General features: G+C 32.6%; 1 protein-coding gene across 1 annotated transcript in view; it reads right to left on the bottom strand.

The window, feature by feature from the left end:
* The window catches only part of LOC126842884 (dopamine receptor 1-like), a 137336-nt gene extending 124660 nt beyond the window's left edge, over nucleotides 1–12676 (bottom strand). Inside the window, exon 1 of the mRNA XM_050580097.1 lies at nucleotides 12317–12676. Coding sequence (XP_050436054.1) covers nucleotides 12317–12340 — 24 coding nt within the window. The 5' untranslated portion in view covers nucleotides 12341–12676. The remainder of the gene's footprint in view (nucleotides 1–12316) is intronic.
* Nucleotides 12677–15304: the final 2628 nt, after the last annotated feature.

The following is a 15304-nucleotide window of genomic DNA, read 5'->3' as shown; positions in this document are numbered from 1 at the left end:
TTTTTTGTGTGTGTGGCTTGATGTCTGATAATTAGACTGAAGGTGCCCAAACGTTTAACCGTATAACATTTGTCCAGTCTGTACTGGAACGTTTATTTTTCATCGAAAACCCAAGAAAAAAAAACACGATTGCAAATACAACATTTGTTTTATACATTTTTGCCTGTTGGTGTTTACTTATGTTGTGCATTTTGTTGATATTCCACTACATAATATGTTTACAAAGCGTACCGCACGATACAGTTTTATTTTTTATTTTTATTTATTTCAAAATATTTAAAAACAATATACAAATATCCGGAGCTCTACTCTTCCATTAATACTCAATGATTTTAAAAATATTCAATACTATTGGGAATTAGATGTTTATGCGAAAATGCCATAAAGGACGTTAAAAAATATAGATTTTTTGTATTTTTTTCCTTCTTAAAAATTGTAAGTTATAAACAAAAAAGGAAAACTGTTCGTGGCATGTCCGAAACAATTTTCTTAAAAATTGGTTCTAAAGGTCTGTGACCTCCTCGTCGACCTCACTATGCTCAGTTTTTAGGTAATATCTTTTTTTTTACTTCGCTTTTAATGGACCGCTTTGGGTTATTGCATCGTGTTAATCCGTCGTTAATTGCTAGTCCGTTTTTATCTTCAGGTAATATAATATATAGGTATACACATTTGTCGACCGCCACCAATAAATCAAATTGTTTAAATTATTATCTATGCTGGAATATTTTACTCGAATTTTAATTGACACGCCGTTTATATTATTGGGGTTATTTAAATGTTTGCATTCTTTACGTGCATTTTATATAATATATGAAAATTGTGTCGTTTACCATTTACATTAAGTGACGTTTTAAAATATATTTCTAATAGATATCATTCGCCAAACATAATTATGTTTTTGTTTTTTCCGGCAATGGCAAAGAAACATATTATTTTGGAATAAAAATAATGATTACAATATTAGATTTAATAATAAATTATCAAAAGCGCTTAATGAGTTCGTCTTTTAATGGCTGTATATTATTATGGCACATATTGATTTTCATTAAAACGCTATTTTAATGATGCTCATTGGAACCTATAAAACCGTCAGGACCGTTGGATACCTATTTATTTCTCAACGGTTTAACGAACACCCGTTTTATAGTCCATATGATATTTTATTCTATACAATAATTTGAAAAACGCTTTTGTCTTTACCACCAATACCCGTGATAGCGAACTAAAGGTATTGTCTAACAAACCGCTCGTGTATTCCCAATGAACGTTTAACAGCGAAAATGTAATTAGAAAATTGTTAGGTACACAATTTTTGCATTAACACTAGAAAATGTATATCATAAACGGTTTTGGTACTACACACAAAATATTAATGTAATAAACTTTTCCAATTTAGTAAGTTTTGCTTCCCAATCTGTTATTATTTTGCATAACTATTCCGAGTTTAAGCGATCGATTAATTACCACGAGTTTGTTGCCTTTAAATTGTACTATAAACTGATTTGTACGATTGATTGTTACAAGAAACAATATTCGCCAAGCAGCACCAAGTGTTCAAGACAAAACGAAACCGTACATTTTATGCATTAGGATGTGCGTTCAACGGGGACTTGTTTTTATTGGATTTAACAAAACGTTGATCACCTGTAACAAATAATAAAAGCTCGAAAAACTCTTTGTCCTTCGAAATATTTAATATTTGTACGGTTCGGGTTCCAAAGAGCCGTGTAAAAAGCTCTTCGTGTTCTCAAAAAGAAGATAAGTATTGAATAAATAACGCGCAGTAAGTGATCCTCCGGAAATTCGATAACACACCTTCGTTGTAATATTGCTCCACCGGATAGTATTTTTAGGCCCTAAATAATTAATTTGCAAAGCTCAAATAACTTGAATTCGCATCCCGTCTGCGTTGAATAGATTTGTAGCAAATACAAGCGAGCTTAGACCCTTCAAAACGCCTTCAAGCACCCTTCCGCCCTTCCTGCAAAAAAATTAAACTTCCAAACCGATATTATTCAAATTTCGTCTGTGCTTATACTGCGTTACTTACAGTCAATGATTTGGGATACAGATCACAGACCACAAATTAATTGTAAGGCAATTTGTTTTCCGTTAAAGCTTCAATTATGAACGCTTACTTCCGTTTTGAATACATACACTGCCAGTCGGGCGTTCCGAATCGAGAAATGGGTACGAGATACAGCTGATGCTATTTTATAGCTGTATAATAATATTCAGTGAACGACGATTCCTAAAATGCTTTTGCTTAAAAGTGTTGTGTGTGAAACGAATCGGAAATTGTAATACTTCGATAGTAAGTGCACGCTATTTACCGTCAAATTACTTTTTTGCGTTATACCGAAACGTACACACAACTTAGATATACCAAAATGTACGTTTCATCTGTCTTTTGGGACAACATTCCTTAGAAAAACGTGCATGGCAGATAGAACAAAGAAACATTGACCTGACTTCATAGAGCTTTTCACCTTAAACATTTTCCCCGTTTTGTTTTGCTCAACAAAATTCGTTTATTTAAACATTACCACCAAAATGTACGTCTCGTGCAAATGTCTAAAAATGATCATTAATTAATCAGTAACAATTAATGTCGATCGGTAAAAAGTTTAAAAACCGCCTACTTTGAAATATTCGAAGTATTGAAAACCCGTTTAACTAAACTTGCGTTGATTTTTCAAACGTTTAGTTTTAATTCAAATCTTCTACTTGGAATTCGCGACGGCTTTATTGTAACTTGTTGGCGGGGGAAATGAAACAGATGATTACCGCGCCGTTGTTTGTTTTTTCAATAAAAACTCTAACACAATGCATACAAAACTTTTGAAGTCATTATTATACGGTTTGCTAAATATCTAAACAAAAAAAAAAAAAAATAAAAATGTTTAAATAATTAAAACTTTTCATGTTCAAAAAAAAAATTGTTCGTTTGCATTTAGAGTGGAAAACGAAAATCGAAAAGTAATGTCGATTTAATCAACTCGAAGAAATCAAAAAATATACAAATAACTTTTTATTTATTTAACTTGAACATGTTTAAAAGTTAAAAACAATTTACATTGTTTGTATTTTATTTAATTTTATTACATAGAAAAACTAAACTTTCCACGTTTAAATTGTGTTGCGTGAATTATGAAAGAAAAAACCGAAAGCCTGTTGTTAAAGCTTTCATGGATTAAAATATTATTAAACTAATAATCTTCGGATATATCCGTGTCTTTGTTAATGTTGTGGATAGATCTAAAGATTATCAAGTTAACATTGAAAGCCGTAATTGACATATTTGATTTGCCAAATCGACGAGACCAAGTTGATTAGATAGTGTACTCCTCTGAGCTTTGAAACGACAATGCTATCAATTTTGATTTATAACCAATTATTAATTATACAAATAGTTTTCCATTTGAGGTTCTACGAAATCTTGTGGTAGCATCATTAATTATTTTAGTCAAGAAACTACACGGTTTCCTTCGTTTGAACTTCAACGTTTGTATAGTTTTCTCACTAAATTTGTTAATGTACGCTGATCCGATAATATGTTAGCTTTTGTTCAGAAGTATTATCTATAAAATTCCAATAACAAAAACAAATGGTTTGCTATTTGAAAGTCTAACGTTAGCAATCTATACGGCTTAACTTTTAGCTAAGACATAATACGTTATGGAACATTTCAAAGAATTCAAGTACACGCATGATCGTACTTCCTCGGTAACGATATATATATAAAACTGAATTAAAATAGTTTGTCTTCAAGCGTGGCAATCGGGATCGTTTCTAGTATCCTACAATTCCTAGTAAGTAAACAGGAATTTTGTGGTATTTTCATTTCTAGCCGTAGCATTGCGAGAACTCGGCTGTGATCAGTTGCTTTCCGGTTGTGTACATCCAATATAAGACAATAATGCTATGTTTTAAAGCAAAACGTAATTGTATTTTTATGTCGCCATGGTAATAGTGTTGTCTTTGAATATACTTTAACAGTAATATTGTACGCGAAACCGGTGTACACTGAACACAATAATACAGAGTAATTTAGTAACTATAAACCAGTCAATATCTTTAAAAATATTAATTTTTTAAAATTAATTTTTTTTTATACTTTCACAGTTCTTAGTTTGGCCAATTGTAATACCTTGTTCAACTATATCACCACATCTATTATGTGTTAAAACTTAAAACAGTATGAAATTAAAATATGTAGATGGTAACGTATGTCTTATCTCAACTTTTTAAACTAAGAATAATTAGCTGAAAATGTTGACTGGACGATAACTAGTTTTGGGCAGTTATTTTTAAAAGCTATTCAAGTTTAAAATTTAGGACAGGAGGTGGAGTTCGGTAGAGTTAATTTGTGCGCGGATGCCAATAATACTTCACTCTACCCTTCCTCCCATTCTAACTATTCAGAACTGGTTATGAACCAGCCAAAATGTTCAGCAAATTATTTTTTATAATTAAAAATTGATGTTTTTTTAACACATAAGGAATGGGTTTTTATTTTTGGAAAATGTATTAAAATTGGGCGAACTATTAACTATAAGTGTAAGATTTTCAAAAAACGAATATCCTCTGAGTTATTGATTGGTTCATAGTTGGTGAGAATCACCCTGTACACGTTATTGAAGAAATCTCCGGGTATTGAAAAATATATATCGGTGAAAATTCGTAACGCCCGTTCGATAGCTGCCGGTATAACGTTTCTTCTGTAATATTAGTATTTATTACTATAACCGATGCCTATAGCCAGTCTTGTGCACCGTAGCTACTGCGAAGTGTATATTGACAAGTCTTGCAGAAATCTTATATACAACGTTATAATAAGCGACGACACACAAATTGCGCATCCGAGTAAAATCTTCTCCACTCGTTTGTAATATATATTGAATGTTAGGCACACTGTGTTTCAACTAAAAAACATGCTACAATTTTCCGTTAAACATTACCATACAATATAACGTTATTATGATTATTCTCGTGTACCACTGTGTCGGAAGTGCAGTTTATATATTGTACTTATGACAATACATCACATTGCCTATGTCAAATATTGTTGGCTAAAACACTGGTTGAGCGTACCGAATCGTTTTTACCAGTTTTCGAATGCGGTAAGTGAACCTAACGCAGTTATCGAAAATAATCTGCTGGATAATAATTTCAAAAAGAAGTTGAACTAGTGCAATCATCGTCAAGTCACGTCTTTGTCGCGTCCTAATGGTGTTCAAATTATTTTCCTTCCAGTAAGATCCCTTCTAAATGTATCCACCACTTAAAGTAGAAAATTATATTATTTGACAATACAATACGGTCGGTTTTTAGTTGACCAGTTTAATTGTAAAATATTTTTTTTATTGTATTACGTTTAAAACCCCGTTTACACTTCATTGACTGTGTTATTGTCCTATTGAAATCGACTTAAACTCTTTTGACGGTAATAATATTATCATTCAGCTTAGAGTGCCTTATAAAAAACAAAAGAACCAAGTGGAATTCTCGTTCCGGTCTTGAAGAAATCGACTATCATATTTCCTCGATTTATACTAAGGAATAAAATTAACTTCTCGGTTTTTAATTAAAAAAAAAAAAAATACAACAAACAAAAATCAATTGTGTATTGACTATACTTGGGATGAGACTTAAATCCGGATTTCTGAAGTTTTCAAACCGAATCGAATCAAATCCGGATTATACGGATTATCCGGATTTTTTTTGATACTACAAGTTAAATAACAAAAGTTCTGTTACGAAACGCGTACGTACGTTTGTATAAAACAATATATTTATTATTTCTGGATTAGATCTAATCTGGATTAGATTTGAACAGTAAAAATGGGTAATTCAATAATTATATACCTATATATATACAAGAATATAGACCTGAAGTACTAGGGTTTTGTTCGAGTATATCTGAATGGGAATTTAGTATTTATTAGAAAATATACCTGTTTAATTACCTTAAATTTAAGTGTTAATTTCTTCTGATTCCGACTTACGCGACTCGAGTATAAAGTCACAAAGAACAATGACAGTCAATAAGTATTAAGTACCAACAATAGATAACAAAATATGTTTTTCAAACTGTTTTTTCGTTATTTGACTTAATATAACAGAACAGCTGATATAATGTATTGAAAAATATAATTATTATAAACAAAAAATTATACAGATTTAGCATTATGTTTTTCTCGCGGTACTTTATTTGTCAACGTTTTTTTTTTTTTTTTTTTGTAATATCATTAATGTAATGTATCTTATTGTTTTTTTTTTTTTTTTTACACATCATGGATCCGACCTTTTACATTAACGATGTGAATTCACACATGACAAACAAATCATGACAATGTGTGTACACTATATTCAGACCGTTAAATCATTATAATACTATATTATGGTTATTAATTCCGGAGTTGCCTTAACGGATTATTTTTTGATCTTATCCCCGCGTTAATGCGGCAGCCTTGGGGCGGAATACAAAATTGAATTTTCCCGACACCGGCACTTATATTATAATACCCGAAAACCGCGTTACAGCTCACGTGATGTACACGGCGCGTTCGTAAATCGTTCGTATAGGTACTTTTTTTTTTCTTCAATAATAACTATATACACACTTTTTTCTCTCTTCTCTTCTCTCTCTCTCTCTCTCTCTCTTTTTTTTTTATTTCGGTGGATATAGAGTGGTTAAAAAAAATAACCCCTTCCCGTCCCGCGCAAGTTTTATTAGGGCGTCAATATAAATTCTCTGAACCAAAACTAACTCTATATAATATATATATATATATTCCGACATTTATGCTGGCATGTTGTTGTCGAACAACTTTTTCTTTCTTTTCACATCCTTCACGGATTTTTCCCGTGATCTTGCATTTTGATGCTTACACGGAGAACCCCCCACCCCCACCCCCACCCCCGCCTCGGCGTCTTTAAGCGTGTACGGAAACCGATCCGAAAGTGCATTATATTTAAACGAGGAACAAAAAAAAAAAAAAAACATTTATATTAATACCAAAAAAAAAGTATTCGGCTTGGAATCGAACATTTTCTTTAAGAAGTTTATTTTGCGATATTTTCCTTATTTTCTTTTTTTCATCGTACAAAATAATATAGGCGTGTTTATCTATAATGTGCATAGGTGGATGGCCCGACCGGGATACTGGGCAAATCCCGGTAGGCCCTTTTCTCGGGCGGCTTTTTCTATGTTTATATACCATAAAGGGCGATTCATAAAGGATAAATAAAGGAACAGTATAATTTTCCCTTTAAATATTTGCAATTTTGTAGTTTTCCTTTTTGGAGGCAATTTAGTTTTACTCTTTTACAATATTAGCGACATTATTCAAAAATGTTTATATATTTTTTATTTTTTCCAGAGTTCTATCAACTTTTAAAAAATAAATGGTAAACTGAAGTTTAAAATTTAGGACGGGAGGAGGGTGTACAGTAAAGTAATGAGCACATATAAATACAACACTAAAATCCACCATTCCTCCCGTCTTAAATTTTAAACTTTAATAACTCTAAAATTAATTATCCAAAACTGGCTATGGATCAGTCAACATTTTCAGCAAATTATTCATAATTAAAAAAATGAATAAAATATGTACGTTATTATTTAGGTTTTAAAATTTGATAGAGCTTTGAAAAATACCAAAAAAGGTATATATTTAATAATTTTATGTAAAATATAAAGGTAAAAATAACAATAGCTACAATAGTAGTCTATGATTTTTTTATTATAAATGTTTTATTCATGAAAATGTATGTTTAAAAAAAATGTATTTCTGCCAGTGGCGTGTCCTTAAAAGTAACTTTGGACCTTTTTTTGTATATTTTCCGGTTCAAAAATTTAGTCTGTCCTCCTCTGAAAACCCTGTACCGGAAGTGTGTGATTTAGAAAAAAATCAAAATCCAACGTTGATATTTTAACGGATACATTTTTCTTAATTTTAACAGAAAAGACAATATTTTCAAAAAATGGTACGTTCTAGAAATCAAAAATATATCATATCTTAGACAATCGTAGCTATATCTTAATTAAAAATCTGTGCTCGAATACTTTCTTAGGGATTCCAGGGTCTTAAAAAGTTTCCTACGTGGAGAGTGTCTATATTCATAACTTCGGCAGTAAAGTTACAGTTATTGAAGTTTAACAGCAGTGCATTTGCTTCGGTACGTGACAGAGCAATATATTTTATGTTCTTCACGATCTTTGATAATATATATTATTTAGTACCACTTACTAAGAGAGCCGAATCAAAAGCTTTAAAAGCGGATCATGCATTACAATGAGTATTAAATCTTGATGAATCTAGCCAATAGCCTTTTTTTTTTTTTTTGGTTGACTTCGTTTTAAATAAATCGCTCGATTCTCGTCACGGTGAAAAAAACAAAACAACAATTTATATTTATAGAATGGGTACTTAAAAAATAACTTTGCCCGTAAGGTTTAATTTTTTCCCCTGATGACCAAAGCGAAGAATAATAATCTATATGCTAACGTCAATGTTCCGGCGCAGTGGCGGTATATTGGTGGTTTGAAATTACTTTTACTGCCGAAAAGTGTCAAGTATATTGGTAATATTTTTAGAGGTTTAATAACAAAATCCCGACGATAAAAATAAAATAGCATACACGTCGAATATGGCGGCAGAATATTATCATAAAATATAATATATTACATAAATACATTAAAAAGTGTCGAAAAAAAATGTTTTACCAACCCCGCCAATAGATGGTTGCCTACTCAAATAAGAAATACCCAAAATTTCAGGCCCAATCCTAAGCATTTCCTCGAGAATTTCTATTTTTTTTTTCGTTTAGATTTGTAGTTTGTAATTTTAAAAAAAATTTACTTGAAAACTAATATAAAAATGTTTACAATTTAAAAAAAGATTCTTAAATGGTAATGTGATCCATGAAAATCTCTCGAAAACATGATACTTGATATTTCAACAATTGAAATCTTGATGAAAAATGATGTATCGGGAAATATTAAGAGATAGGGAGGGATTATAGTATACTAAGATAACACATAAGAGAGGAATTTTAAATGAAATATTTCAACTTGAATTTTTTTTTTTTGTAAAATGCAAAAATATTGTTTAGTTTCAAAGTTAGAATTTATTTAATGAAAAATACAAATTTCCCAAGTAAGTACTTGAAGTTAGTGGTCTGAAATTTTGGAAATGTCTTACTTGAATAGACTTACTCTATATTATAACGTACATCACGTGAGGTCACCGAAAATAGATTGAACAGTGTAAATGTATACATGTGTCATGTGTGTGTGGTGCGAAATTTCGGACGAACAACAATAAACGTTTGTAAATAATAATTTGATTAAAAAAAAACGCCAAAATAAAAAAAATAAACCGTTTAAAAATCACGGCTAAACGGATAGGCAAAATAACTACGGTCTTGTAATGGTTACACGCGAAATTGCATACACAACCGAATCGAAACGGTCTGTAATCGTTTATTGTTGTGTAGTAAGTACAAGCGGTTGGGTGTATTATAATAGTATATATGGTATGGTAGTTTTACAAACGACCGGAAGATCTAATAAAATTGATTACCTTATTTTATGATTATACTGTACTATAGTGGTTTGTATACAGAAAAAACACTCGACGATCGCATCGAATGTCTCGGGTACAACAATACAAGGGAATTAATAGTGAAATAAAAAAATACCTTCTCAGGTATTGTTAGTCGAAGCTAAAATACACTTTTACAAAAATCGTTTTTTTGTAATTGAACGAGTTAATGTTATCTGCGAGAAATCAAGTAACTTACCCGTTACTTGAAATGTATATAAATAAAAAATTAACAATTGGGAAAACAATGTTTTTTTGAACCAATTTACATAAATATAAAGGTACAGTTACAAAAACCAGTAGCTTTGTAACTTTCCCATTACTATTAGCTAATTAGTTACACTGCTTTGATCGAGTATTGTACTTGTGTTATAACGTTTATTGTACAAAATAACCTGCTATTGCAAACCGGGTATAATTTTTTTTCTCTTCAAAAACCACTATATTATTTTAAAAACTAAGGTCATGTTTAAATTTGTATCACAAAGAGCTGTCAAACCAACTCAAAATAAACACGGGACTTTGAACTTTACAATAAATCAGTGGGTTGTAAAAAAAAAAAACAAGCTATAAATTTCGATATCCTCATCCCGGTAGCATATTTATTTTGAAAATATAACTGATGTGACTCGATTGTCAACACCGCAATGACCAATGTTGACGGTTTATATACAAAGATGATGATTTTCAAAAATGATAGCTGGCAATAAATGTGTGCTTACGCGGGGATAAGTTTAATTTTAATGTCACGTCCGCACAAAATAATATTCAATGTCAAAAATGTTTACAGATGTTGCTAACAAAAGTTTGACAATAAAAACCGCACAACCGAAACGCACGATTGTTTTATGTTTACAACAAAAAAAAAAAGAGATATAAAACAAACTTGTGCGTTTGAGAATCTTATGATTGGCCTGCTTTCTTGAAAATCCGGCTACGGTGTATATATATATATATATTTGTTCTCACGGAAGTCTACTTCTTATATTTTATTTTTATTACGAGCTAATTTATGTATTAATCTACTTAAGTACCGTCGCTAATTTGATTTAAGACAATGCCGCTTCCGAGTGGTGAATTTCATTATAAAAAAAAAAATGTCTCCGTGCAAAAAAAAACCCCAAACTTAAGTACAAAATACAGTGTGATCTGTCTTTAACGCAATTAATGTTGCATTATTTTTGTAGTAGTCATAGACGCAAATCACCCATTAAATATACGAGGGGGGGGGGGCTTAAGCACAACAAATTTCAGGGCTAACAGACTGGCGAGGGGTTTCATCACACTATGATAGTCGGGTGGCTCAACTGATTTTAAAATTGTAAAAAAACATTATGATATTAGACGAAGAGTGCAAATTTTAAAACATATAATAACTGATACAAAATATGATAGCTGAACTGTTTCAAGAGCCTAAAATCCTAATACTACAGGCTACAGCTGTGTACATAACTAGTTACATTATTTTTTAATCTTTAAGTTTTTTTCCATCCAATATAGTATTTTCACGAATACTCATTATTACTTTTACATAATAGTATGGTATAGCAATGACGCTGTTAAACATAAAGCATAACAATACTTGATAGGTACACGGGTTCGTATAAGTCATAAGTTAAGTATAAGTTTATTGTTGACATCAAGAACAATGTTTTAATTAAAGGTTTTTTTTTTTATTCGGATTTCTCTTGGCATAGTATTTTATAAGGTTGTATTTAATATAATAGATCTATTGAGAAAAAGGCAAAACGATTAAACATTTTCTGAAAAGATTTTAATTTGGAATTAAATAAATTACATAAATACACGTTTTAAGTTTTTTTTTTCTATACACAATTTCAGTGACAGAATGGTACTAATCACTTTTATACAATTAAAGAAAAACAATTAAAACACATACAAAACAACTACGTTTACTTATAATTTATGTATAGTTTGAACGCCGTTAGTGGAAAAAAAAGGTCACTCGAACCCTTATGGCTCTATGCGTTTTGAATATTAAATTTACAATTTGTGTCTAAAGGGACTAATCTAAAATTTTATCAGACATATTGACAAATTAGTATCAGGTTACAGTTAATTGGTTTAAGTTTGATTTTAAACTTCCTTTCGGTTTTTGTTTTTAGAATTACAAACTTGGACAGCAAGTATTTGGCTGTTAGCACCATTTTATCAATAAATCTACACTTGCCTCTTTTGACCCAAAGCAGCAAGATCCTCCTTTTGATATTACATAGTCTCCTACAGATTGGATGTTAAAGATGCCAATTTTCCTTTCTAAAATATAATATTATGTCGAAAGTTTATTTAACTTACACTTACACTAATTATAAACGTCGTTCTTGTAAAAATGTTTTATAAGAACATTTATATATTCTTTTCACAGTTGAGTGCTTCCGCTTAACAAGCTACTATTTCCCAAGGCTATATCTATAGGGTGGAAGGGGTCCATATGGTGTTCGCTCAACATTTTTTCAACATCTTGTGATTTTTTTATGAACTATTGTGTTTTAAATTTAGTCTCGCTTAAAATTGTAAGGTATACTTTTTACCTCGTCCGAAAAAAGTCTACATACGGCATTGCTTTTTCGTGGCCGTTGGGGGGTTAAGTTTTATACATTTTTTTTAAAAAATTTTTCAAGTCGAATTTAATGATATTAATAAAAAAAAAAAAAAAAAATACACAACTTGCCGGCCCTTACCTGTAAGAGGACGTACACATCCATTTAGTCGGACGGGCTTCAAGGCGTTCCGGACGATTGTCGTGACATCCGGTCATTAGCGCCTCATTACAGCGGTCCGCGTGACGTCTACAGGTGACGGACGACGGTCGTACAGGAAGCACCGGGATAATAATAATAATAATAATATCAAAACGGGATGTGCCAGAAATCCTGCGGGAACGGGCGCGCGAGACACCGGTTCGGTGGCCAAACAGGACAATAGTGTGCGATGTGATGTATTCCGTGTGTTTACGGATGACGGTCGTGCTGGCGGGACACGACGGTCGTCTCTCTGTCGCACGCGCGCGCACACAACAATCGCAACACCTTGTACGCGGCCGAAACTTTGTGCTTTACTGTCGCTCGCGGTGACGGCGACGTCGTCGGCGGACCGTTGCGGCGGCGGCGGCAGCGGCAGCGGACCAGTAGACAATCTGGCGGCGTTTCGGCACACGCACACACACACGCCCGCACGGTGTACAAACTTACACGTGGACACCCGCACGGCGTACAAACTCGCAAGCGCGCGTCGGTCAAACGGCGGACGGACACCCGTTTTCGGACGGGGGCGACACGTCCCCGTCAGATGGCGAGCTATTTTTGGGCGGACATAGTATAAGTAAATAAAAAAAAAAAAAGGTAAAAAAAAAAAACAAAACAATACCTACCCAAGATAAACATTCTGTACTTTGGTATATATATATATATATATATATATATACTTGACCGTAGGCCGAAAAACGTTGTCTTATATAACCCAAACAAAGATTTCGAGTAGCAGCGAAAAAAAAAAAAAAGAAACAAACTATCCGGGGCGGGACGTCCTCATACGGGATTACCGGGGTTTCCTGGAACACTTAAGCTTCCCGGTAGTCGCTTTTTGACTCTTTCTTACGCCGGGTTAATAACTCATTTCGATAGTATCGCCGGCGACGGTGTGGATTATTCCTGCGGAGACGCGCCAACTACAAGAGATCAACCCGACCGCAGTGTAGTAATGTATTCGGCTATCTGTGTATTCGCATCGGCGTAACTAGGATTTACAAGCGACGGAGGTTTAAGCCCCGTCGTTAAAAAAATAAGGAACTTCGTTCCAAAAAAATGTAAAAAACCTATTCACGAATCGAGCAGAAAAGAACAAATTCAGACTATTATGAGTATAGTCATGAAACCGTCTCACGGTGGCAGCGTTGGGCCCCGAGACCTGTTAAACTAGGATGGACCATTTGGCTTGCCATGCGTGATGCAAAAGTGAACGATGCTTAGAGAGAAGGTCAGAGGATGGTATCTTAAAATGTGAGAAGTGCAAAACAACATTTTGTAGCAATAACAAGACGATCAGCAATTTCATTGCCTTCAATTCCGGCATTACTTAGAACCCAGAGAAACTTTACAACTTTACTTTCTGGGCTTGTCTATCGACAAGATAGAATGAATAGAGATTTGATTAGGAAAACAAGCGATCAGGTAGTGAGGAGTGAAAATGATTGGAAGAAACAGCCAGAAGGCTAACGAATCAGAAGCAATAAGGATATTGCATCGAGAGAGAGTAACCAATTTGTCCGCAAATGGACATTTTAAATATTGGAATAAAAAAAGAAAAACCTGCTGATCTGGAGGAGGCGGAATCGTTTTTAATTCGATGTAGGTTTTGCCACACTTATTATAATTGATCCCAAATTATTATTCTAGTTCTAGTGTAGCTGTTCGTTTAGCAAACTACCGAAAGTACACCGTTTGTGCACGTTCGACTGGACCGCGACTGCGGCGGGGACTTATCGTTAATTATTTATTTTTGCTTAAGCGCAAATTCCAGTGTCATGGCTGGTGCATAAGCGAATCGAGGAGAGACCGCATGCTAATATAATACATACGGTAAATCCTGTTTAATGATTTATTCCCTTACTGCGTTAGGTTCCCGTGGTAGTTTCCAGGTGCAAACATTGCGGCGAGACCACACGGTGTAATTCATTTAATGTAACAATATCCATTCCTCCGTTTACAAATTAACACATTCAACTCAATACGATAATCGGATACACTCTAAGAGTATCTACCATATTATGTTATACACTGATACACACAACATAACAGTTTACAATAATTACCCGAGAACCGTATTAACACGGTAAAATGGTAGAAAAAATAATACATACCTATACATAATTACCATACATCATAAAATAAAACAATGTTCAAAAATATAAATCTGTCTAGGAAATTAAAACAACGAACGTATAATATACAAAACCAATTGAATTTACTTTTTAATTACTTTTTTTTTTAATTTACTTTTTAAGATTTTTTATTCAACACAAATTCGTGCTTTTTAAAATTGGTTTGTGATGGAACCGAACAATAAAACCAATTGCTAACGTAATGAGAATATACCATAGTGATTTATGCAAAATGTAAAAATGACTAGTAATTTTTTTATTAAACGGTTTTCCCTTGTTACATATTTTAATGTGCAATCAAAATATTGGAGAGTGAAGCTTCTACATAGAATACAGTATATTTATAGCTAATTTGATATAATATGTTTTTATAAACGCATAAAATACGAATAGGCACTTAAATTATTCGACTAAAGCGTAGAATAATTTTAATAATATTTTACGACTTTTAGATGGTGTAAGCATTGTTTGAATTCGATTAAAAATATCGTACGCCGTTGAATATTATCAGAAAAGTCACCGAACGCCATCTTAATAGCTATGCACTTATATTGCCTATCTATTACGCCGGATATACAAATTTTAAAGGATTAACTTCAAATAATATCAAAAGCGGTATTAACCTAATTCAACAGAATTTGAAGCAGCGATAAGAATATCTACCTAACCGATTCTCTACATTTCAAATCTCTCCTTATATGAGCCTCCTTGAATCTCCTCATAAGCGATTCCCAAAGAAATCGGCCGTTATTAAATCTTCCATTCACGCAGGCTGAAAGTGTATCTAATT

Source organism: Adelges cooleyi, unplaced genomic scaffold (assembly GCF_023614345.1).
Source record: "Adelges cooleyi isolate 19-005CV unplaced genomic scaffold, UGA_ACOO_1.1 ACOO_flye_CR_arks_rails_tigmint_CR_PRNA_574, whole genome shotgun sequence".
NCBI lineage: Eukaryota > Metazoa > Arthropoda > Insecta > Hemiptera > Adelgidae > Adelges > Adelges cooleyi.
This window is presented reverse-complemented; position numbering and strand designations above follow the sequence as displayed.